This window comes from Aspergillus flavus, chromosome 7 (assembly GCF_009017415.1).
Source record: "Aspergillus flavus chromosome 7, complete sequence".
Lineage (NCBI taxonomy): Eukaryota > Fungi > Ascomycota > Eurotiomycetes > Eurotiales > Aspergillaceae > Aspergillus > Aspergillus flavus.
In genome coordinates, this window is record NC_092404.1 from 2310078 (window position 1) to 2332806 (window position 22729).

General features: G+C 48.5%; 9 protein-coding genes across 9 annotated transcripts; 5 read left to right on the forward strand and 4 right to left on the reverse strand.

Moving 5' to 3' along the window:
* Nucleotides 1-1311: 1311 nt before the first annotated feature.
* Nucleotides 1312-3684, forward strand: F9C07_6001 (NADP-dependent malic enzyme MaeA; the record flags this gene model as incomplete). The annotated part of the gene is made up of 6 exons (XM_041294884.2): nucleotides 1312-1577; nucleotides 1677-1783; nucleotides 1842-1954; nucleotides 2049-2127; nucleotides 2197-2545; nucleotides 2622-3684. The coding sequence occupies 6 exons, from the start codon at nucleotides 1312-1314 to the stop codon at nucleotides 3682-3684; spliced, it is 1977 nt and encodes a 658-aa protein (XP_041150536.2).
* An 872-nt stretch (nucleotides 3685-4556) lies between these two features.
* On the forward strand, nucleotides 4557-6605 carry F9C07_1884458 (flavin oxidoreductase). Its single transcript, XM_041287279.2, has 7 exons — nucleotides 4557-4960; nucleotides 5011-5116; nucleotides 5179-5598; nucleotides 5652-5671; nucleotides 5725-5961; nucleotides 6018-6356; nucleotides 6405-6605. The coding sequence occupies exons 1-7, from the start codon at nucleotides 4892-4894 to the stop codon at nucleotides 6468-6470; spliced, it is 1257 nt and encodes a 418-aa protein (XP_041150537.1). The 5' UTR covers nucleotides 4557-4891; the 3' UTR covers nucleotides 6471-6605.
* Nucleotides 6606-6628: 23 nt separating this feature from the next.
* F9C07_2229854 (glycerol-3-phosphate dehydrogenase/dihydroxyacetone 3-phosphate reductase) lies at nucleotides 6629-7977 on the reverse strand (the record flags this gene model as incomplete). Its single annotated transcript, XM_041294887.1, has 3 exons — nucleotides 6629-6693; nucleotides 6757-7868; nucleotides 7925-7977. 3 exons carry the CDS (start codon nucleotides 7975-7977, stop codon nucleotides 6629-6631), a joined length of 1230 nt encoding a protein of 409 aa, XP_041150538.1.
* Nucleotides 7978-8541: 564 nt separating this feature from the next.
* F9C07_2220120 (uncharacterized protein) lies at nucleotides 8542-13078 on the reverse strand (the record flags this gene model as incomplete). Its single annotated transcript, XM_071509716.1, has 8 exons — nucleotides 8542-9177; nucleotides 9676-9795; nucleotides 9844-10552; nucleotides 10611-10705; nucleotides 10771-10852; nucleotides 11939-12194; nucleotides 12247-12570; nucleotides 12637-13078. The coding sequence occupies 8 exons, from the start codon at nucleotides 13076-13078 to the stop codon at nucleotides 8542-8544; spliced, it is 2664 nt and encodes an 887-aa protein (XP_071367066.1).
* A 1131-nt stretch (nucleotides 13079-14209) lies between these two features.
* F9C07_6007 (uncharacterized protein) lies at nucleotides 14210-15106 on the reverse strand (the record flags this gene model as incomplete). Its single annotated transcript, XM_041287283.2, has 1 exon — nucleotides 14210-15106. One exon carries the CDS (start codon nucleotides 15104-15106, stop codon nucleotides 14210-14212), a length of 897 nt encoding a protein of 298 aa, XP_041150541.2.
* A 917-nt stretch (nucleotides 15107-16023) lies between these two features.
* F9C07_6008 (Tho complex subunit 7-domain-containing protein) lies at nucleotides 16024-17101 on the forward strand (the record flags this gene model as incomplete). The annotated part of the gene is made up of 2 exons (XM_041294895.1): nucleotides 16024-16060; nucleotides 16122-17101. 2 exons carry the CDS (start codon nucleotides 16024-16026, stop codon nucleotides 17099-17101), a joined length of 1017 nt encoding a protein of 338 aa, XP_041150542.1.
* Nucleotides 17102-17300: 199 nt separating this feature from the next.
* Nucleotides 17301-17772, reverse strand: F9C07_6009 (putative tubulin-specific chaperone Rbl2; the record flags this gene model as incomplete). The annotated part of the gene is made up of 3 exons (XM_041294890.1): nucleotides 17301-17402; nucleotides 17464-17550; nucleotides 17605-17772. 3 exons carry the CDS (start codon nucleotides 17770-17772, stop codon nucleotides 17301-17303), a joined length of 357 nt encoding a protein of 118 aa, XP_041150543.1.
* A 1072-nt stretch (nucleotides 17773-18844) lies between these two features.
* On the forward strand, nucleotides 18845-20590 carry F9C07_2281128 (flotillin domain protein; the record flags this gene model as incomplete). Its single annotated transcript, XM_071510482.1, has 7 exons — nucleotides 18845-18902; nucleotides 18964-19063; nucleotides 19143-19422; nucleotides 19478-19523; nucleotides 19573-20090; nucleotides 20144-20371; nucleotides 20433-20590. The coding sequence occupies exons 1-7, from the start codon at nucleotides 18898-18900 to the stop codon at nucleotides 20588-20590; spliced, it is 1335 nt and encodes a 444-aa protein (XP_071367067.1). The 5' UTR covers nucleotides 18845-18897.
* A 614-nt stretch (nucleotides 20591-21204) lies between these two features.
* F9C07_2229861 (putative RNA polymerase II transcription factor SIII subunit A) lies at nucleotides 21205-22475 on the forward strand (the record flags this gene model as incomplete). The annotated part of the gene is made up of 3 exons (XM_041294896.1): nucleotides 21205-21262; nucleotides 21324-21400; nucleotides 21459-22475. The coding sequence occupies 3 exons, from the start codon at nucleotides 21205-21207 to the stop codon at nucleotides 22473-22475; spliced, it is 1152 nt and encodes a 383-aa protein (XP_041150545.1).
* Between the last annotated feature and the right edge of the window lie 254 nt (nucleotides 22476-22729).

The window sequence follows — 22729 nt, forward strand, 5'->3', positions numbered from 1 at the left end:
TTCACTGCGGGGAGCCTAAAAAAAGACACTAAAAGTACTGAAGAGTGTCGAGAACCAGGAGTATCGATCAGCAGCTTCCGTCCAGAATCCTTCCTCTCGCAGTTAGACTTACTGCGATTGGAACCTAGCTTGGAGCTCCACGACCAAGATAGTTAGTGCGCCTGTACATTAGGCTAATTTCTGCCACATGAGACTCGATCCACTTTTTGCCCACTGAAGGGTCGTGTGTCGTTATTTGGTTCAGCTCCACAGTGTGAAAAATATCGGGATGCCATATCGGATGCAAGCCGTTGCTTACGGGATCCCTCCCCTGATGGCTCAAGAGGATTAATATTACACTACTTTTCAGGGGAAAGGAAGGTCGGACAGAGGGTAACGATCATCGTGGGGACACAATATTACACAGAACTACCATCTAGGGGGGGGGACTTGTAACCGGAGTCCGGAGTTAAAAAAAGAAGAAAGAATCTAATACTAACAGTATATTTTTGCCTATCCGAGTTTAGGTGTACACCGCGTAGGCATTTTGTCATGATATGCATGAATGGGGGTACTTCGGAGCTATAGTAGAATTGGAGTAAAAAAAAAAATAGAGAAAAAGAAGAAGTGATGGGACAAAAAACCGCAATTCATATTTGCTTATGTCCAGTAAAAAGCCTCAATCAAGGGGTCGGGTGCGGATTTCCTCAACAAAAAAAAAGAAAAAGAGCAAAAAATAGTATATGTATTACTCTACTTATTGGAAACCGACTACTAATGTGTCTCCGCACTAGCCGTGACTAAAAGTCGATATATCGGAATTTGCAAACGTGAAATTTTATACTTAGATGATCAACTGTTTTTTCGATACCTGCGTCCCGACCTGTACTCCGTGCTACACGGTAGTTATCGTCCTGGACCCAAAATTGCCGCAATCCATTGCCAACTCCTTTTGCAATTTACCTCATTCTCATTCGCTTTCAGCCCTGTGTGCCACTTCCCATCGCTCGCTTCGTCCTTTTGAAATTCTATTTCTCCGCATTTGTCGGGTTCGGAGACTCTTCCCGTTTCTCCACATCCATCCCAATTCGTCCCCAAATTTCCCAAAAAGCTTCGTATCCTATTCCCACTGGTGAGACTCGGACTAAAAAGTATGCAACCATTAAACGTCCTCCCCGATATCCACCGTTGCGATCCCGACCTCCCTGACTGGCCCTTTGGATCCCGAGTCTTCCCGATTGATGAGTCTGAGCCTTCGTCTAATCACTCCACGGCCCTTGTTCTTAGACCTCGCGACGACCTCGCTGGAGATCACAACGGGTGTTCTGTGTTATGACCACCGGAATGTTGTGGATTTCTCCTCAGAGGGGTTCAATGTTAGCGCGCATACATAAAAACAGACTGCTTCCTATCGTTTCGTCACCTCGTGCAATTATTTCCTCTGCATCTTTCTCGTCTTCTTCGTTATCATTTTCTGTTGCTGGTACTCGCCCCAATAGTAGTGTGACTCAATTTGCCCCAATGGCTCGTCTCCCTTCACAACAAGGCCGTCAGGTCCATGCGACCTCGACGTCGTATGTGAACCATGCCGCTCCAGTGTATGTACCTTCTGTATCTCAAAGGGTCCCCGGCCGGTGGAACAAGCACCTCTATGAAAGAAAAGTTCTTCGCTGACAACGACCTTTTTGACCCTTCAGAGAAGCCAACTATGATACAGCCAACCCTCCGTACATCCGCAAGTACCTCCGCACGTACGGCCTGACTCCTCCGCGCGCAGAATCCTACGAGGTTCAGAAAACAAGATGTGTGTACACTGGGTGTCGGATGCTTACGGAAATGAGAAAAAGCTAATTGCGCTACAGGTCTGGCTCAATTGGCCTTGAAGCAAACCGCCATTGACAAATTTCTCTACCTGAGCACTCTTCGCAAGAACAATGTGCATCTATTCTACCGTCTGGTGACGGATCATCTGAGGGTATGTGCAGAAAGTGGGGACGAAAACAAGCTGCATTTCAAAAGCCATGTCTGCAAGCTATATTTTCGTAGATCAGAAATCTAACATCCAGTAGGAACTTACCCCTCTGATCTATACCCCGGTCGTCGGTGAAGCTTGCCAGAGATGGTCCGAGATCTACCAGCAACCGGAAGGTGAGTTTCAGAACCTTGTCTAGCTCAGCTGCGACGAATCAAACCCGGCCGCTAACGATGTTTTACCAGGTATGTACTTAAGTTGGGAAGATCGCGGCAATCTTGCTGCTGTCATTGCCAATTGGCCCCAGCCCAATGTGGAGATCACATGCATCACCGATGGCTCCCGAATTCTCGGCCTCGGCGACCTTGGCATTAATGGAATGGGCATTCCCATTGGCAAGTTGGCGCTCTACACTGCATGTGCAGGTATTCGCCCCGAGGCCACCCTGCCTTTGACTTTGGATCTGGGAACAAGCAACAAGACCCTCCGGGAAGACCCGTTGTACATGGGTAGCCGTCGTGACAAGATTACGCCGGAAGAGGAGCGGGAGTTCATGGATGAGTTGATGTCTGCTCTTACGGAGCGTTGGCCTGGGTAAGTAGTGACTCCTCTGATCGACCCAACATCTTCCGATATTACGGGCACTAACGGAACGGCTCACGCCCTGCAGCATTGTCATTCAGTTCGAAGACTTCAAGAACCCCTTCCCTGCCTTGGAGCGTTACCGTGATATTTACACGTGCTTCAACGATGATATTCAGGGCACAGGAGCCGTCATCCTGGGTGGAGTCATCAACGCCGTGAAGCGCTCGGGCCTTCCTTGCAAGGATCACCGTGCTGTCTTCTTTGGTGCGGGAAGTGCCGGTGTCGGCGTTGCTAAACAAATTGTTGCTTTCTTTATGCGTGAGGGCATGACTGAGGATGAGGCCCGGTCCTGCTTCTACCTGGTCGACACCAAGGGTCTCGTCACCAATGACCGTGGCGACAAGCTCGCCGAGCACAAGGTCTACTTCGCCCGAGAGGACAATGAAGGCCAGCAGTACAAGACCCTGGAGGAGGTTGTCGACTATGTGAAGCCAACTATCCTCATGGGTTTGTCAACCATTGGTGGTGTCTTCACCCCAGAGATCCTACGCAAGATGGCCGACTGGAACACCGCTCCTATCATTTTCCCTCTCTCCAACCCCTCCTCCAAGTCCGAATGTGACTTCGAGACCGCTATTACTCACACTGATGGTCGGGCTCTCTTTGCCTCTGGCTCCCCCTTCCAGCCCTTCTCATTCACCAACTCTGCTGGAGAGACTCGCACCTACTATCCCGGCCAAGGCAACAACATGTATGTCTTCCCTGGTATCGGTCTGGGTACAATCCTCTCCAAGGCCGTCAAGATCACCGACAGCATGATCTATGCGTCGGGTGCGGCCCTCTCGCAGGCCCTGACTGCGGAGGAGATCGAGCGCGGTCTCCTCTACCCCGACTTGACCCGGATCCGCCAGGTCAGCGTTGTGGTGACGCGCAAGGTTATCCGCGCTGCACAGGAAGACAAGGTTGATCGTGAGACTGCCTTGCGCAGCATGAACGATGACGCGCTTGATGCCTGGATCAAGGCCCGCATGTATGATGCTCACAGCGAAGTTCTGGCCTTGGAGAGGGAAGTTGGTGCCCTCCTGCACAACTTGAACCCAGCCTCACTTTTGAACGGGCTGTCAAGTGAAGAGAATGCCAAACTGTAAATGCTCGCATTCTTTTTGTTCTTCTTCCCTGATATCCTCTTGTTCCATCTTTTCCATGCTCGACTCCGTAGCATATTCCCTTCGAGCAATCTTCCTTCCGTCACTAAAATCCTGGGACTATCCAGGCTGGTTTGATTTGATTTGAAGCGCTTTTTTGTTCATGCCTCATGGCCGTTGGCTAGAAGGATGTATTTGTTCCTGTATACCCCGTTCATCACTAATTGCAATTTGTCCTACATTTTCGGACTTGGGTATTTGTTCGGTTCGTTTTAGAATGGTCCATGATTGTGGTATTTCGGGCAAATTGAATGAATAACAACTGATTGAATTGGACTTGTTTTTTTTTTTTTTTTTTTCCATCATGTTTCGTATTCCAACACTTACAGTAAATTGGTATAGGCAAGGTATCTCTCTGGGGGCCGTGAACCTCCACTTGGACCCTCGCAAGCTTTTCCCCCTCGTGGACATGTGAAGTGGGGAAGTGCGGAGGACTTCGTTTGAATCTCTCCGGCGGTGGCGCTGAGGTTAAGGTTGTGCAGATCTAATCTTTACCCCTTCGCAATGGATGTCGTATTGGGAGTTATGAATGAATGGTCCCTCGCCGTGGAATGTTGGAAACATGTGGGAACTGAACGTTCAAGGAATTCCTCTATCTAACTCTGTCAGGGTTGGTTACCACCACCATTGCCTATATGATCTGGACCCCGCTCGACGTGGCTTTTCCATATCCGGTAAACCTGAAGATTGCGGTATCCTCCCATTGTCTTCTTCTTCCCCAGGCAACAAGAGCTTGCGCATTCATTGAGCATGACGATAGCAGTAGAGAGATGCCTGGAATTTGCAACCTGCTACACTGCCATGCGCTCGGGGTCGTTTCGTTTCGTTTCGTTTGAATTCTTTTCTGAAAACTATCATTACCTCTATTACTATCACTAATATCTTTATAGGATTGCTAATATGGTGGCTCTCATTATTAAGTATCACTAATCAATATGGTTGATGACAAGTTTTCTTCATGAAGCTTTCGGAATGCCCCATCCGTTATCCGTTCGGCTTGCCTTTGCTCCGCCCATCGCTATGAGAACAGTGGATATCTGCCTCGGTTGTGCATATCCGATCTGCGGGAACGTATATCAATCCTGAGCGTCCTCCGGTACCTGGTCACATTAGCCTAACCAATTCATTTTTTCTATATACTACTACCGCAATGTCGTCTCCTCTAAGCGACGCCGTCAAATTACCTTGCGGTTTGGTGTTTCCCAACCGCTTTGTTAAGGTAAAGACCTACCCTGACCCGCAAACCCATTCTTCTAACAGTGCTGCCAGGCTGCAATGGCCGAGATGATGGCGGGATGGGAGCATATTCCGACACCGTCACTGCTTGAGGTCTACAATCAATGGGGCCAAGGAGGGTGGGGTGCTCTACTTACAGGTAAAACATTTAATAGCCCGATGTGTAACCTACCATATCAGCGTGTTAATGTGATCTGTCAGGAAACGTCCAAGTTGACATAGACCATCTCGGGAGTCACTTCGACCCTGCTCTGCACGGTGAATATACCGGCAAAGAGGGTAACGAAGCCCTCGTTGAGACCTGGGCCAAATATGCCCAAGCATGCCAACAACATGGAACTCCTGCCATCGTACAGATCAGCCATCCCGGTCGGCAGTCACTCCGCGGTGCTGGCAACCGAGGTCTCTTTGCGCCGACTATAGCGCCGAGTGCGATTCCAGTGCAGTTTGGGGATGGTTGGTTGGACTGGTTCGTTAGCAGGATCGCATTCCCGGCACCGAGAGAAATGACACAGGCAGATATTGAAAATGTAACGAGGAAGTTCGTTGATACGGCTCGGTTAATGGCCGATAGTGGATTCTCCGGCGTTGAGCTGCATGGTGCCCATGGATATCTAATCGGTACGTCTCTGTGGGCCTGCGGGTGTCTCCAGGATCAGTTGCTAATAATGCAGATCAATTCTTGAACCCGAAGGTAACGACCCAATTCAGGTAACTACTAAACGCCACTTAACACCTTGCAAACAGACAAACCTTCGTACAGATGTGTACGGCGGCACTCTGGAGAAGAGAGCAAAATTTGTCCTAGATATCATTACCGAAATTCGAAAAGCCGTTCCATCGAAGTTCTGTGTGGGCATCAAACTCAACTCTGCAGACCACAGCTCATCAACCTTTGAAGAAACCATGGCTCAAATTGGATTACTGGTAGAGGCCGGGATTGACTTCCTCGAAGTCAGTGGTGGAAGTTATGAAGATCCCAGTGTAGGCGCCCTCGCTCCATCATCCAACTGTTTATCACACAGGCTCATCGCATACAGATGATGGGAGGGACACAGCCGCAGAAGAGTGCCCGCACAGCAGCCCGTGAGGCCTTCTTCATCGAGTTCGCAACCGAGGCCCGCAAGCGGTACCCTGATCTTGTCTTCATGCTGACAGGCGGCTTCCGAAGCCGGACAGGCGCCGAGTCCGCTATCAAGGAGAATGCATGCGATCTAATTGGAATCGGCCGCCCGGCGGCTATTGACGCCAAGTTCCCTCAATTGCTTCTCGATGAAAGTGTGCCAGATGAGAAAGCGCAGTTGCTCCTGAACAAGGTTCCCGCTCCATTTATTACTCGTTTCCTTCCTACGAAGATCATAGGCGCTGGGCTAGAAACTGTAAGATACCCTATTGACGTTCAAGAGACAGCTTGCTAATCGGAACAGACATATTACGGGGGGCAGATTCAACGGATAGCAAAGGGACTGAGGACCATGGTACCGTCTGTTTGATTGCACCATCGGTGCTCTTTGTAATGTTTTCTATATAAGTAAGCTTAATACCATAGACCCGGATTTATTGAACAGCACAGGGTCAATCCATTTCGTCTTTAATTATTATCTATATACAGTTCATCAGAGCATTCTAGCTTTACAGGCTCAGTATCAATCTAACCGAACCTCTTGTCCAGCAACTTTGGCAAACTGTCCACGCTGGTCTTGCCTTCGAGAATGCCTAATCAGATATTAGCAACCACAGTTCACAGAAACAGCGCCTAGTTTCATAGGCGAGACTCACCATATACAGCATCGAACAAGGGGAAGTCCTGCACTTTCCCATGCTTCTCAAGGAATTCGTGAACGGACTTCGCCGTTGACGTTCCCTGCAACTTCTGCCCGTTCATCTCAGTCTTTTCAATCTCATCTACATTCACCCCCTTCTCCACGGCATGCTTCGCAGACCGGAAGTTCCTTCCAGCAGAACAAGATGCGACCAGATCAGCAATGCCCGCACTTTCCTCCGTAAACGTCCTCTCATTGACAGACTGTGGGAACCAAGTCCGTCCAAACTTCACCATCTCCACCACCCCAACCCGAATGACTGCCGCTTTGCCATTTTCTCCCCATCCTTTCCCGGCGACGAAACCTGCCGCCAATGCCACGATATTTTTCAGCGCACCGCTCAGCGCAACGCCCGCGACATCATCCACCACATTGACATGGAAATACGGTCGTCCAAACAACGTCCGCCACAGCTCCGCATCAACCGTCACAAGCTCCTGCGGCACCCGCGTCAACTTTGTATGCGTCGGCCTCGTTTTCACCTGCCTCTGCTCATCAATCTTAATCTTATTGTCCTCCGGACTTCCATCCTCGGCTTTGACATCCATCGGCGGCGTATCATATCCAATAGTCGTCTCACTGAACTTCTCCGCCGCAACCTCCGGCGCAATATTTGCCCCAGACAACGACCCACAATAAATCGCCAGCTTCTCCATAATCAGCTCTGAAAACAACGTCACCATCCCATCCGTCACATCTACGCCCTTCACGCACGATATCGCCCTCGCGTACGGCAAGTGCTTCCCCTTAATCTGATCCAGTGTCTTCTCGATAAACTGATGCGGGAGGTTGAAGACCAGGATCGTTGCATCTTTCACCACGTCCTCGAGGTTCGGGTTCGCAACCACGTTCTCTGGGAGTCGGATCCCCGGTAGGTACTTCACGTTCTCGTGTACGGCGTTGATCACCTCGGTAAGGTTCTGGGGCTTGTCGCCGTATTTAGAGTGGTGGGGGGAGTCGGACGGGATCTGAATCTGTTCTTCGAATACCCACATTTGGACCTTCGGGGTGAAGAGTTCGGGGTGTGAGGCTGTATTTTCGGCGAGGATTTTGGCAATTGTTGAGCCCCTTTTTTTGGTGGTTAGTATTGGGTGCTATGGTTATATTTAGGGGTATGTATATACCAGTTTCCGGAGCCGATAACGGCTACGGTGTGTTGTTTCTTTTGCTGTGGCATTTTTTGTTAAATATTTGTTTATGCTATTTGGATGGATATCGATTGTAAATGTCTTGTAGAACTGCTTGGTTGCGTTGATTCAATGTGTATATGTATCCGAATGTAGAACTATGATGTATTCGGTTCCTGATCTATGCCATGTCGCATCGACGTCATCTGGACGTGACCTTTAGTCAACTCCAGACGTCACAGACCTTGCCTGCACAACTGTCTTATTAATTTTATGTCTCGCGTTTCTGGCAACGTTCCCGTTCTCTTATTGGGTTTTCGGTTTGTGTTGGATTTATGCGGGAATCTGTTGTATAGTGCTTACATGGCAGGCCTGCTGTATGAGAACAAATTTTTCAAACAATTGTAAATTTACAAGTGCCTAATTTTATTTTTGAGGAGTTATTCTATGGCTTCCTATATTGAGTGAAAACTATACTGCTTATATAGCATTTTCTACTTTATTCTCCTGTATTTAGCAAACAGTTTCCCTTTAAGAGAATCCTGAAAGTGATATTTATTTCTTAATCTACTAATAATCTTTATACTTCTTTCTATGGTATAGTCTGTCGCACATCACAGAGGATCAAACAGTACAGAATCCTCACCGTTCCACAGATTCCCCGATAAACTCTCTAAAGTCTCAAAATCAGGCATCCAGAACGGGCAATCTTCCTCCAGGTCAATCCAGGGAGCAAGCTGGAATGCCATGCGCACTCCGTGATCCTGTGCTGCCGGATCCATCTGCACTGAGTTGACATCGGGCATGTTCGGACCGGTTGTCGGATACTCCTTGGACATGCTAGCAGTGTTGCGCGGATTGGCGCTGCCATGTTGGGCTGTCATCAGTTCGGCCATTCCAACTTTCTTGGCTGCGTCGCTTCCTTCGAGCTTCTCCATGGCCGCGTTGACGAGGAGCTCGAATGCGTCTCGGTATTTCTTGACCCATGCTGCTCGTTCGCCCATGACGAATAGTACCGTGGAGCAGGCGCGGATGTCGTTGCTCATCTGCACGGACCATACCTCGCTAGTGTGCGTCCATAGGGCGTACAGCAATGTGATACCTGCCATGAATACGGTCTGCACTGCTAGGAAAGAGTGACCGTATTCGAGCGACTGGTGTAATCTTTTATGGGTCTGGCAGATGTCGCCGGCCGCGCGGAGACAGATATGATAATATGGGTCTGTGAGAGGGAGCGACGGCAGAAAAGGCTGAATCAAAAGTCGTAGCGCCCGGTTGTAATGTAACATTGGATAGTCAAGATCTGGTCCATTAAATCGCAGTAGTGCTGATTGTTTCCACTCTTCTAATTCAAGGAACAGACGGTCCATCTTTGAGCGGAGGGTGTGGAGTGGTCGATCTGCCCGATATATCTTATGTTGAACTTTGGAATCAATCTGGCGTACTTTGATTAAAAATAAGGCAAATGTCATCGTTGTTGGTCTATCTGTCGGGGGCGCTGCACTTAGAACAGTTGGGTCCCGTACGTCATCGTCCACGTCTAAGGGCAAGGGGAGGTCGATGTTCCTGTCTGCAATGCTGAAGGGTCGACCCAGGGACATGGATACGACTCTCTCTAAGTAGTAAACTGTCCAGAATAGCCTTCGCCGCAGTTGGGCTGTAAATAGGTCAAGGCTGACCTCATTTGCTTTCCTGTGTAGCCCCAGGTCAATAGCAGTTCGCATCGCTAGTCCTATCATGTACCACACTCCCTGACTAGACGCGGAGCGAAGGTGGTACACAACTAGAAGCGTCATGGCTTTTATGTTTTCAATGGAACGTGCTTCGCACATAGCTGAAGCTTGTTGAAGGGCGGTCATATAGAATCGCTTCTATAGATTAGAGCATGTTTCGATAGGCTATAGTGTACAACTTACCTCAGGAGGGATGTATGAGTACCGCTCACTTAATTGGAGAAAGGTCGCCCCAATCGCGTAGACTATGTATAGCTGAAATATCCCAAATTTATCGGCCTTGGAAAGTTCCTCGCGTTTTTTCTTTGCCAACTGCCAGCGGGCTTCGTGCAGTCGCCATAGCTCTCTCCTATCGAGGAATGGATACCGTGTATGGAGTCGTGTCAGGTAAGCATTCATGATTCGTGATCCCATTTCGTCATTCGGTGGCTCAGCACCCTTCGCCAGTAGTTCCTCCATCCTCGGTGGTCGAGACCGATCACCGCTATTTTTAGTACTAACTGGTTGATAGGAAAGACCCAGATTTGCATGATTCGCACTTAGGCCATTTCCGGTAGATTGAGCGCTCTCTAAACCTCGCGGCGACGCCAGGACTTGGTTCCAGACCGTTGTCTGAACCATTTCACCCAGGTTGGCTGCCAGAGAGACTCCTGAGCTCGACCCCACATACGCAGGAGCCTCTAGGGAATTCAATGCAAGAAATCCCACCAGGTCCCCGATAGCGTTGTGGTCGATGCCAGTCGGAGAACTACCCTGAACCGCTGCTTGGTTAGGAGGTGACAAGAATGCAGCAACTGGGTTTGAGACACCACCACTGGCATTATTGCCCCTCCGCCCTGACTTAAGTTGCGTCTCAAGATACTCGACACGTTCTTCTAAAGCACGAGTGTACCTACTTGCATTAGGGCATTTAGGAGAAATATAAATACTATTGAAGTGGGCAAGCTTACGCATTTTGCTGGCCACTCTCCTGTCGCACGGTGGCCTTGTCACATGCAGTCCCGGCCTTTTGACAATTGGAGCACACCGGGTACTCGTTGTCACACTACCCAATTGTCAGGACTTTTTGCTAGCGACACTTACCATAATCAGAACTAGGATGGGACTTACTTTCTGCTTCCTCGTTTTACAGCGCGTGCATGCTGTTCTGGCGCGCTTCCGAGGGTTGTATTCTTGGGACGGAGTTGAGTCTCTAGAAGGTCCCGTTAATTCATTTAGATCCATGACATGGAAATATACGTGAAGGCATGGTTCATGTCAAACAAAAGATCGTCAGTGGATTCCAGAAATGTGGAGAGATGGTTGTTGGAGACATGGGAGTAATACAATCGGAATATCGGGACGCCAAGACACGTGGAGTGGTATCGATAAGGGGCACACATGACACATTACTAGACGAGTACAACGTAGTATTATGGACAGAAGCTCCAGACTACCTAGAGGAAATCGTGGATACTTTTTCATTATCATTATCCGAATAATGCCCGAACTCACTTTTGTATGCTGTGATACATTACGTAACCTTAAAGCATGTTGATCTATGACCCAGCCCAAACGCCGTACGTGCAAACCATCTCAGACAATACAAACATTTCTCGACCACTCTCGGAGTTGTCAGGTTAACCCCCACGATTCGCATTATTAGCAGAAGCGGATTGATTCTCAAGATCCGAGTGCAGACTGTTTTCCTGGGTAGCGTGCTCCTGGGCTCCACGGCTATCGTCATCCTTTTGCTTCTTCTTTTCCTCTTCTTCTTCTTCCCCGGGGTCCTTGGGCCTTTCTAGTCCTCTATCTTTGATAAAGAAACACAAAAGGAAACAAATCCCGATCAGCGGTACTTGCAAAATGAAAACTCCCCTTGAGGCCTTCGCATAGGCAGTGATAATTTGCTCCCAATCTGCGTCCGCAACGCCTGATCTGGATGGTAATGAGTATGTCGAGTGAGCGATATTCTGATACCCTTCTGGCAGATTGGACTTGAGAACCGCCTGCAGTATCGCGGCCGACACAGCCAGCCCACAAGCACCGCCCAGGCAGCGGAAGAAGTTGCGGTTCGATATTATAACTGCCCGGTGAGCTTTGGTGCAGTGAGCTTGGAAGGCCACTAGTGTAGGCTGAAAGGTGAAGCCTATACCTATGCCCTGTACGAGGACGATTACGACTATTGCTCCGATACTGGTATGACGATTGAAAAGAAGCATTAAGCCGGCACCACTGTTACCGTATATTGTTAGACGGTCATCTGAAAGAATCCTTTTAATATGAGGCAAGTGCTTACAGGGTCCAAAGACCGAAGCCTGTCCAGATAACCTCCCCGTAACGTTTGCGGCGGGAGATGTACTGTCCAGAGCAGATAGAGGCCAGTGACTGGCAAGCTACCATGGGCGTCGTTAGTGCTGCAGAGATGATTGGAGACCATCCTCTAGCATTTTGGTAGTACAAAGGCAGATAATAGAGGTTGGACTGGTAGACGGCCCCGAGAAGGAAGCTCTGCAGGAACAAAGTACATATGACTTTATTCCTGAACATAACCACTATTGAACCATTAGTCTTCGCCGCCGCAAGGTAATTATGTGAACGACGTACTGGGAAGCATAGGAAGTGTGGCCACCTTCCACTCTATGATAATGAAAACAATCAGGGAGCAACCACCAATAACGAGCATGCTTATCACCATTGCAGAGTCCCACTGGAAGTAAGAGCCGCCGCCAGAAATGGGGATGAGCAGGAAGATGATCCCGATAGACGACGCAAAAATTCCGTAGTGATCAATCCGCCCCAAATTCTTTCTGAAACTAGTCTTTTGGGCATTGTTTGGTATGAGAAAATATCCCACCACTATGGAGCATACTGATAACGGAGCGAGGAGCCAGAAAAACGCCCGCCAAGTCGCCTTCATGATAAAAGCAGCTGCAAGGAAGGGACCAATTACGTTTCCAAGTCCAAGCGAGGCACCCAATATTCCCTGATACTTACCTCGTTGTTCAAGGGTCACGATGTCAGATACAATGATCATGGTCAAAGAGGTAACACCACCTCCTGCAACACCTGCCAGTCCTCGAAAGACATAAAACATAGCGGCATTCTGTGACAGGCCACAGAGCAAATCGGCAATACAGAGCAGGGCCAACGCAAAAAGGTAGACTATCTTTCGGCCAAAAATATCGGAAAGACGGCCATACAGCACCGTAAACATAGTATTTGCGATGAGTGACGATGTACCCGCCCAGGAGATAGTATTTTCAGCATGGAGATCTTTGGCAATTGTGGGGAGAGTAACGCTGATGCCATTCTGGTCGACGAAAGTGATAAGTAATGACACTGCCAAGCCAGCAAAAACAATCAGTAGTTGACCAATTGGCAAGATATTGGTCTGATCATGCAAAGCTTTCTCTGCAGCTTGTTGCCGATTCATCATTTCGCGTTCTATTCGAACAATATTTGGGTCGTTGCATTAGAGGATGAGCGGCTTCAGATAGGAGGGTATGAGATATCATGTAGCAGACTCTATTTCTTCACAAGATATAGTGTGTGTATGACCCCAATTGGGATTCAAGAGTTTTTGATATGAAATGTGTGGCTGAGTACAGATCTTCTTTCTCCTTTCTTTCTTAAGGAGGGCACAGAACCATGAATATATTAGGCAAGGATGCGCAGCAACCTAGTCAATTGGAGAACTAAGAAGGGAAAGATTTTTTTCCTTGCTGACACCATTAGTGAGTGTGACGCATTTTATCGTCTTTGCCATCGTCGTAATCTTTCATACTGAACAAAGCATCGGAGTCTATGCCGACAAATTTTCATTCGACGCTGGCGTAAAGGACCAAGCCAATTATTGCCTAGGGAACTAACTCCACAGATACTTCCAAGTTGGCGGAATCTATCCGCTTCTTCCCAAGCATTGGCACTAGGATAGTTGCGCGGGACCCATTCTGCTCTGATTCGGAATCTATGAGGGATGTGGATCTTTGCTATCGGCATTTGATAATCCATGATCGGAGGTCCGAAAAGCTTGGTCGGAGAGCGTGCCGAATTCCGTCCAAGGACTTACTCGGCGTTTATCGAAGCCACTGCTCTATTCAATTCTCCCATGTTTTAAGCTGTGGTTTAATTAACTTCATTTCTTCTCGCCCTTCTCTTCACTTATTGTGCAACCGGATATTTGTCTAAGATAGTATTCATCGCTATCTTAACGTCATTCCTTGAACAGCGTATTCCTTTGCTTTTCACACTCGGCCGGATCGACAATGCACACTTGCTTGTCCGCGTAATCAACAATGTGGGTAGCCCATTCTTGGTGAAGCAGGCACAGGAGGTGTATCGACATTCAAAGACGAATAATTCGACCTACTGGTTTTGACGACGATCAGGAGTATCCTTCAGCAAGTGAGGTGTATTTCCAGTGGCGTCTAGGCTCAACCCATTTTAGCTTATGTACTTGATTAGAACAAGCCAGTCCAGAGACTTGAACGAACATGTCTGGTGAAAAGTTACAAGTCACCTCTTAGCAGTAACAACTAGCCATGACACCCTTATCATTCTACGTGGATTAGGTGTGCGCAGGCGCGATTGGAACATCTAGAGTACCTGGTGTCCAGGGCGAATGTACGCCACGATGACCAGCCGCAGTGTCTCCCCCGTACCCATGGGCTTCAGCCACGCGACTAGCACCACTGCTACCTTGAATAGATTGCGTTGGGCGCCCTGTGCCTTCTGCAGCGCTCTGACCGGGTATAGGAGGCTGAGGCAGATAACTTCCCCCAGTAATGTTTCCTTGGTTTGGGAAAAAGCTTTGGTTCAAGGCTCCGCACGTAGTACATGTGAACTCGATCTTGAAGTTTGTGAGAACTAGTTGCGCAGCAGCCGGATGCCCCTCAGTTTGAAGCCGTCTTTGGGGCTTGGGTTGCCCGGTCTGCGGCGCCGATGGAGGGTGGGGGGCTGACACTGCATAACGAGTCTGGTGAGGTGTTATTGGCTGATTAAGAGAATTGCCTAAAGTTGCTTGCTCCGGTGACTGAATATTGGGTGGATGATGTACTGCAGTTGCCGGTTGTACTTGATGCGAAGCTTCTAGTTGAGCGTGCGACTGCAAAGCTTCATTGTGGATTTGTGGAGCTTGGAGTGCAGGATGATTGCGCTGCATGCCACCGTGCTGAATGCCCTCAGCAGCGTCCATGAGGCCATGTTGCATATTATCTGGAATCCATCTCGGCCCAGACAGACTGCTGTAAGTTGAACCCTCTGCCGGTTCCTCAGATGGAGGTAGGTGACTGTCTTGTTGGTCGTCTCCGCTGGAGTCGAGAGTATCAGCTCGTTCTTCCTGGTTTTGTGTCTGTTGTTGCTGCAATCTAATGAGGGCACGCTGCGCTTGCCGTATCGATATTTCATATCCATGGTAACGCTTAACAGCATCCACAACCTCTTGCGCCTTTACGTTGTTCCTCATATCGAAGAGTTTCGGTATTTCGTTGAGGAGAAACCGCACATGCGACACTTCTGACCGAACAGGTGTCTTGGTGGTGGAGGTTGCATTACTCCGACAGCTATGGCGGTCTTGAAGGCTGCTAATGTATGTCGCATTCTTATTCGCGCGACAGACGACGCGGAAAAAGCAATTGTTCGACGATCGACAGCCTATCACCACACTCTTTTTGTTGCTCCTTGTCACACGAAGCTCCCAATGCTGCCTGACCGATATACTTCGTACCAATGCTTTGAACTCTTCCAGCGACGCGAACTGTTGGCCCATATGGAGCCCCGAGTATATCTCCGTCATGACGGTAAGGAAAAGTGCCGCAGATGGGACAGGCACAGATTGATTCTGCAAGTCGTTTCCATCAGTAAAACATTATTAGTTTGTCAACACCGATAGACTCTCGTTAATGTCAAATTCGTAGGTCGGTCGGGCGTCGTTTGCGTATAAGCGCCAGAAGCATGTTCAGAAGGCTCCATCCAGCCTGACACGAAGCCTAGATAATAGGGGGGCAATTGGCATCGCTAATTATAGAAAACCCCAGCGGACACTGGATGAATAGCTAGCATTCGACCCTAAAGGGCCGTGGTTGGTTGGCTCACTCGGCGTTGTTGGCAGCGATGACAGTTAGTAGTAGTAGTAGTAGTAGTAGTAGTAGTAGTAGTAGTAGTAGTGGGTGAAAGTACGGTACCATAAAAGGCACCCCGAGCAAGATTTATGGTGGCAGAGTGAAGAAAGAAAGAAACGGCCTTAGCGCGGATCCCCAGACCGCTCGCATCAGCCTTTTTCTAAAGCACCCAACCTCCTCGGCGACCGAAGCAACCACCGATTTGTTCAACCGTCTGCTATCGGCGTCAATCGCAAGAATCATACTTTGATTTGCTCGTACAATGGCGTCTTACGGCTTACTAGATCAGTCGGAAGAAGGTCGGCGTTGTCACTGACCTTGGACAAGCTTCCTTCACTTCACCACGCTAACTCCTTCCAGATGCTCTCCACAAGTCGCGCCTGCTGAACGTCGAAGAGAAACCTTTCAAACGTATATCAAAACGACTTTTGAACCCCGATTCGCTAGTCGTCTCCAATGCAACCCTTCCTCCCACCCCTCCGCCAGACGGAACAGACGACGATGCCACTGCAGCAGAGACAGAGAAACAGAAAAGGCTTGAACAATGGCGCCATTTTCGCGAGGACGTGACACTGGACTTTGCTGCTTTTGAGAGTAGTATCGCGCGCATTCAATTTCTCCTTACGAGCAATGAGAAGGAACGCGAACGATATGCAGCCGAGAAGCTTCGGATTCTCTCCACTATGCAAGCCGTACGCGACAACACAGCTGAGTTGAGGGTTCAGTTAGAAGAAGCACAGCGGCTCCTAGCACTGCGGAAAAGCTACGACGATTTGGCCGATAAGATCACCAGCAACCGTCTCTTAAAGCCGCGGGAAGACCAACAGGCAAATCTACAGAAGCTACAGGCGGAGATCACTGAACTCGAGAAAGAGAGCAAGGACTACGCGAAGACCTGGGCTGAACGACGAGAACAATTTGGCCGTATTGTGGAAGAAGGAATGCAGCTCCGGCGTCTTATCAGAGATGAAAAGGAAGAGGTCGAACGCAGGGAAGGTATGCAAGAGGGTGAAGATGGAGACGACGGCGACGTCCCTTCCAAGGGAAAGTCTAGTGGAGCAAATACACCACGGCATGAATCTGATAGCGCCACTCCATCCCAACAAGGGCACGACGAAACAGGCCGCTCACCTGCTGGCCTACATGCAGAGAGGTTGACAGCAGCGGGGGCAGCATCGCCCTTACGGCAAGTCACAATGGCTGAGGATGACAAGAAGCAATTATCAGAACAGGATGCTACTATGGTGGATGAAGGTGAAGTGACAGGAGATGAGAATGCAGAGAATCCTGATGACTTAGAGGAGGGAGAAGAGGTGCCTGACAGAATGGATATCACGTAAACGACATACACATCTCTTGGTGTCAGGCTATTGATATATCCTTCATGAGGTAAGGAGTTATGCTTGGACGGCGTTCGATTATGGTATTGTTCATGATTTATAATTTTTCTCTTCATTTGTGATATTAGGTAGCTGTGTCATTAGCATAGTAGCATATGCATTGCACTGATGTCCTATTGACCTCCCCAGCTGATGGCCCTCAAGCGATCTCTCGCTCAGCCGTCCTGGCCTTTGAAATAGCGTCCTTGGCAGCATTGATGTGCTCGACGTTGCTCTGGGGTCCTTTCTTGCCCTCCTCGGTCTACCACTGAGTGTTAGCCAGATGGATCCAAATCATGTGAAGCGCAATTGTCGAAACTAACCAGGAGACTCTGGAGCGTCGCTATCGTATCTTCGAGCTTCTTTTTCAAGACCGGGAGGACCTTCTTGGTTTCTTCAAGTGCAAGACGCTTCAATAGGGTTAGCAAATATATTCATGATAGCTATTGCATGGATGCAGATACCTCTTGCCTCAACAGATACTCTTTGTTCTCGTCATCGCCGCCTTGTTGACTCTCTAATTTCTTAATGCGCTCTGTCTGTTGTTGATATTCTTGATGGTAAGATGCTTCTTCCTTGACCAGGCGCAAGACAGACGAGGTGGTGATCTCCAATTGCGAGCGTGGCGCCATGGTGCTTTATGTCTAAAGACTTAGTTAGCCATTACCTCACGGGGAGTCTGTATATATGAGTGTGAATTAGTGGGTTATTCAGAGCTGGTGATGCTGAAGGGAGTTTATATTTGAAGTCACGATGTAGGAGCATGATTGTAGTTAGGATCAGGTATCCTAGACAACAAAAAGCGAGCTGCCATGTACTCCGCTGCAGTCCTTTTGATTTCGACAAGGTTTTGTGGTTGCTAAGATGAAAACCATGCAGAGCGTAGATACCTTGAAATATGTGTTATATTGTATATTCAATAATAGCTCAGTAGAAAAGTCTTTTTCGGGGGATGTTAGCAAGCACTGAAGAAGTTCGACGGGCTCTTCTTACCCCACCGCAGTCATGATGCTATCCAAAACAATTTTGCATTGTTTGTTTGGTGGGGGCGAATGCAATTACACGTGACACCATCAGTCTGTCAGTTGACAGTAGTACAGGGGCAAGGATATTCATTACATAGATTCTTTCAAGGCTGATAGACCTGGGGTCACCTATCCCAGAGTGAGGGTAATCATAGATTCATCCATATGTCATTTTCCTACCCTAATTTTCCCCGACTTAACCGGTACATTCCTAATCTGTAGTCATATACTGAGTCACTTGACACGGACATGGCTATCTCCCAACCTTTCGGAAGCATAGCATCCTAGGTAACTCGCAGCTTACCCCCGGAAGCCGATGGCTCGCCCAGCCTTGCCATGGATTGATGCGGGTCCTACTAGTCTAGTATGGGACTTATCAACGGGCTAATTCTTAACTAATGTATGCAAGGCTGTGTCTGCCATTGCTGTGCCCCGTCGGGCGTTCGTGTTGCATGGCACCAACAGCATCGCCTCCTCACTACAAGGGGTTGCCCCGGGCTTTCTGCGTATAACAATGCCTTGTCCGGAACATGTGCCGAAGATTCATGGAACGCAGGGCAAATCGTCAGGCGTCATCATGGGGTGTACCTGTAATTATCGTGTAATCCTAGCCCTGAGGCTCTTTAGTCTACGCTATATAAGTAACGCCGGCTTAAGACAACTTAGACATCTTCAAGACTGTCCAATTTTGTTAGGCACAATTAGAGATTTCAGTATAACAACACGTTCAAAATGTGGTATACCATTGCCCATAATAACCATTCTCCTTCATGCGGAGGCTAACTAGGTGTCGCACAGGTATGCAATTGCAAAGCCAAGCGAATATCTCGTGCTCACTGGAGCCGGGATAAACGATATTCGCATTTGCAAGAAAGCTATAGTAATGCCCTTCCAGCGAGTATGTTTTCCCTTTTCAAGAGCCAACCAGTATATTGTTTGGGGTTCAATGCTGACGACCCCGTTTTTATCATGAGTAGTGTGCAAGGATCTCGGTGACGCCCTTTGATCTGGCGCTCAATCTTCAGGCCATGACTATGGAAAAACTTCAATTTTCATTGCCAGCAGTGTTCACTATCGGAGCCGACAATGAAATGGAGGCACTCAAAGATTATGCTCGGCTCCTTGCGGAGAACTCTGACGACAAAAGCAATGTCCAGAAAATTGTGAAAGGCATTATTGAAGGTGAAACTCGAGTCATCGTCTCCAGCATGTCCATGGAGGAAGTTTTCAAGGAAAGGCAGGTTTTCAAAAACAAAGGTCTGTAGCTGCGATTCAACCTGGCTAGCCCAACATAGCTAACAATGTTGCACAGTGATTGAGAACGTGCAAAAGGAACTTCAGCAATTTGGCCTGCGAATGTAAGCCACGACAAATCAATGAATGATCCCTCCACTAACAGATGCACAGTTACAACGCCAATGTCAAAGAGCTCCAGGACACTCCTGGCAGCGAATATTTCAGCATCCTAAGCAAAAAAGCGCACGAAGGAGCTCTTAACCAAGCAAAGATCGATGTTGCTGAGGCACGGATGAAAGGTGAGATCGGAGAGGCAGAGAAAAAGGGGAAAATGAAGCAGGAAATTTCCAAAATCGATGCCGATACTGCTGTACTGGAGACGAAACGGAAGGCCGAGAAAGCCAAGGCGGATTCCGAGCTCATGAATCGTCAGACTGAGCTCGATGCCAGTGTCCAAATCAGCAAGATCACAACCAAGCGCCAGACAGAGATGAAGGATGCAGAACTGCAGAAACAAGTGGAGTCCAAGCGTGCCGAAACCGAACTAGAACGTCTTAGAGCCAGTGAGGTCACCAAAAGCAAGGTTGCACGCGAGTCTGCACAGGAGAATGCAGATGCCGCTTACTATACAGAACAGAAAGCAGCTGATGCGCGGTTGTATAAACACAAGATGGATGCAGACGCAGCTTGTAAGTTCACCCACCTCTTAGATATATAGGGTTCCTGCACTGACTATACTTAGATTACCGTCAAAGCAAAGAAGCCGACGCTGCCCTCTATAAGCAAAAGCGCGAAGCTGAGGGAATTCTCGAGATGTCTAAGGCATACGGTGCCCTTATTGACGTCCTCGGGGGACCTCAAGCCTTCCTACAGTTCAGAATGATGGAGAACGGTACATATGAGAAGTTAGCCAAGGCCAATGGTGATGCTATCAGAGGACTATCACCCAAGATCTCGTCATGGAACACCGGTGAGTGTCGCTCCTAAGCGCTATTTACAATAGGTATAATGTGGTGAGAAGCTGACTTTAGAACAAGGAGAGGGCTCTGGAGATGCAATGGGCCCCGTCCGAAATATCATGCAAGGCCTTCCGCCTCTTCTCACCACCATCCACGACCAGACCGGCATCAGCCCGCCATCCTGGTTGGGCCAGATGCCTGTGAATGGTGAAGTCAATAAACGGAAGTAATAGACTTTCCACGAAGCCGGGGATTTGAAGATTTATACGCAACTCCTTAGGCATATGATCAAGAGGAGATATAACCAATATTCTACAAGGGACTCCAGCCATCCTTTTGATTTACCATTTCCTTTTCTTGATGTTTTTGCAGTCCTTGCATTTTCTCTTTGCTTCTCTTTGTCCTCTTCGTAATACCCACTGTCTTTCTTATGTCAATATCGGTCAATATCGAAGGTTGTTATGTTTCTGAGGTAATGTGTCTTAGTACAAGAAATCAGAGTTGTTTTATGGAGGTCATCATGATGGCCAGTTTGTACGGGAAAACGGATAATAAGGTCATCCACGTAGACCCGAAGTGCTTTCGGCCAATCAAATCATGTGATAAGCGTCATCCGCCCCCGGGGGGCCTTTCATTGAGTACTTTCAACATCGAGTCATGAACTAGTATCAACACATCATCCCCCTGTAATAGTTGAATTGGGTTAATGCACCGTTTGGGCTCCCCTGGGCATGTCACTCATATCTCTGGGACCTCCTCTCACACACACAATTACGAACTCGATATATCGCAATCTACCCATGCTACTTTCTTGGCTGCTTCTTGGTCTCCGTGATACTCGATAATGCCGCCGCCTTCGCTCCTTCAGCTATGTACAGCGACTGCTGTTAAGAACGTGAAATGTGCGCATATCTCACCGAGCTTGTGCTTGGAATCCTCATACTAATCTCATGACTACCTCAGATTTAAATGATATTGGAAATGTTCCCTATATCCTTGCGCGCCCCTTCCTCTCCAAGATCGAAAGTCCTGAGAAACTCGTGAGTCGTTCTATGACCAGTTGACCAGCTCCTTGCCTAACCACTGCCGCTTTGATAGAGAACTCTAGAACTGCAATCCCCTCATATTATAGACGAAGATAAAGAGCTCTGGTTCGAGTTTATAAAGCGAGATATACCTAGATGGGACGAGTATGATATACCGGAACAATCTGATTGTTGGTATGACGTATACTGCGATCTTCGAGAACGTGTGCAGAGGGAAGTGGATGAAGATGCCGAGAAACTGAAGCTGGCCCTGGACGGGATCAGTTCAGAGCGTGCCAAAAACAGTGTTAATTTTGTGCCTGACCGACGCGATATTCGCCTACCTCGAGAAAGACCGACAGCGAAACAACGGTATGCTTCGTATGACCGAAAAATGGGCGGCATCAAACCTATGTTCACATCTACGAAGAGTACTTTCGGCTCGTCAGACCCACAAGGTTCACACCTCTGGTCCTTTGAGCGACCGCCACCTCCACCCAAGAAGAAAAGCAGTATATTTACTGCTCCGAAACGGAATAATGCCCTAGCTGTGCCCACAAAACACCTGAATAATAGAGCCACACAAGTCAGGCAAGCCCCTCGTTCCTTGATCGAGGAGCATAGACGGCCGACAGAACCCGCCATCCCTCGGCGGACGAACCCTCCTGCATTGAGAGCACCCGGGCGGTCTAGCCTTCAGAGTATACCTGATCGAAGAAGCCGGGGTCCAATGTTATCTACGTCCTTGCGGGATAGGGAAGCAAGGCTACGAGCTATTGCCTCCGGGCAACGACCGGGCTCTAGTACCCCCAGTTCCTCTGCTTCGTCGCAATTGCCTGTTGCAGCAAGCCCGAGGTCAAGGAATACCCAGACACCTACCTCAAATAATCGCAATGAGCTCTCATCTATAGAAGTTAGCTCACCGGTACGCTCACACACAACGGAAAGACATCGCTCTGCTGAAATGGAGCTCAGTACTGCCTCCGATGGGCCCAGGGGTTCCCCAGCACAAGCTCCTCGTCCCGCGATAATCCGAAAACGACCTCCTCCAAATGTTTTCATGCAACCCAAAAAAAGAAAAGTTAACTAACATCATATCGGAGTCGAACCTGCCATGGTCCCCCTTCCCGGTGTTACCCATATCCTAGCTGATTACCATAGCTCTGTAGGTTTAGCAGTTCAGGGAGTTGGTGTGTAGTTTGTCGTTTTGACGGTATTAGCGCAGGGCGTTTGCATGTTTATCTGGGTTCATCTTCTCTTCCCTTCCTTTTTTCCTGGCTCTGTATACTCAAGGCATTGGCGAATGGAGTTGTGTCGAATAGCACCTCAAGGTGTATCTGTATT

Coding starts and splice junctions, on each gene's coding strand:
- F9C07_1884458 (XM_041287279.2), top strand. CDS start 4,892: ATGTCGTCTCCTCTAAGCGACGCCGTCAAATTACCTTGCGGTTTGGTG. Junction 5,962..6,017: donor GAAGTTATGAAGATCCCAGT/GTAGGCGCCCTC, acceptor CATCGCATACAG/ATGATGGGAGGGACACAGCC. Junction 6,357..6,404: donor TAGGCGCTGGGCTAGAAACT/GTAAGATACCCT, acceptor TAATCGGAACAG/ACATATTACGGGGGGCAGAT.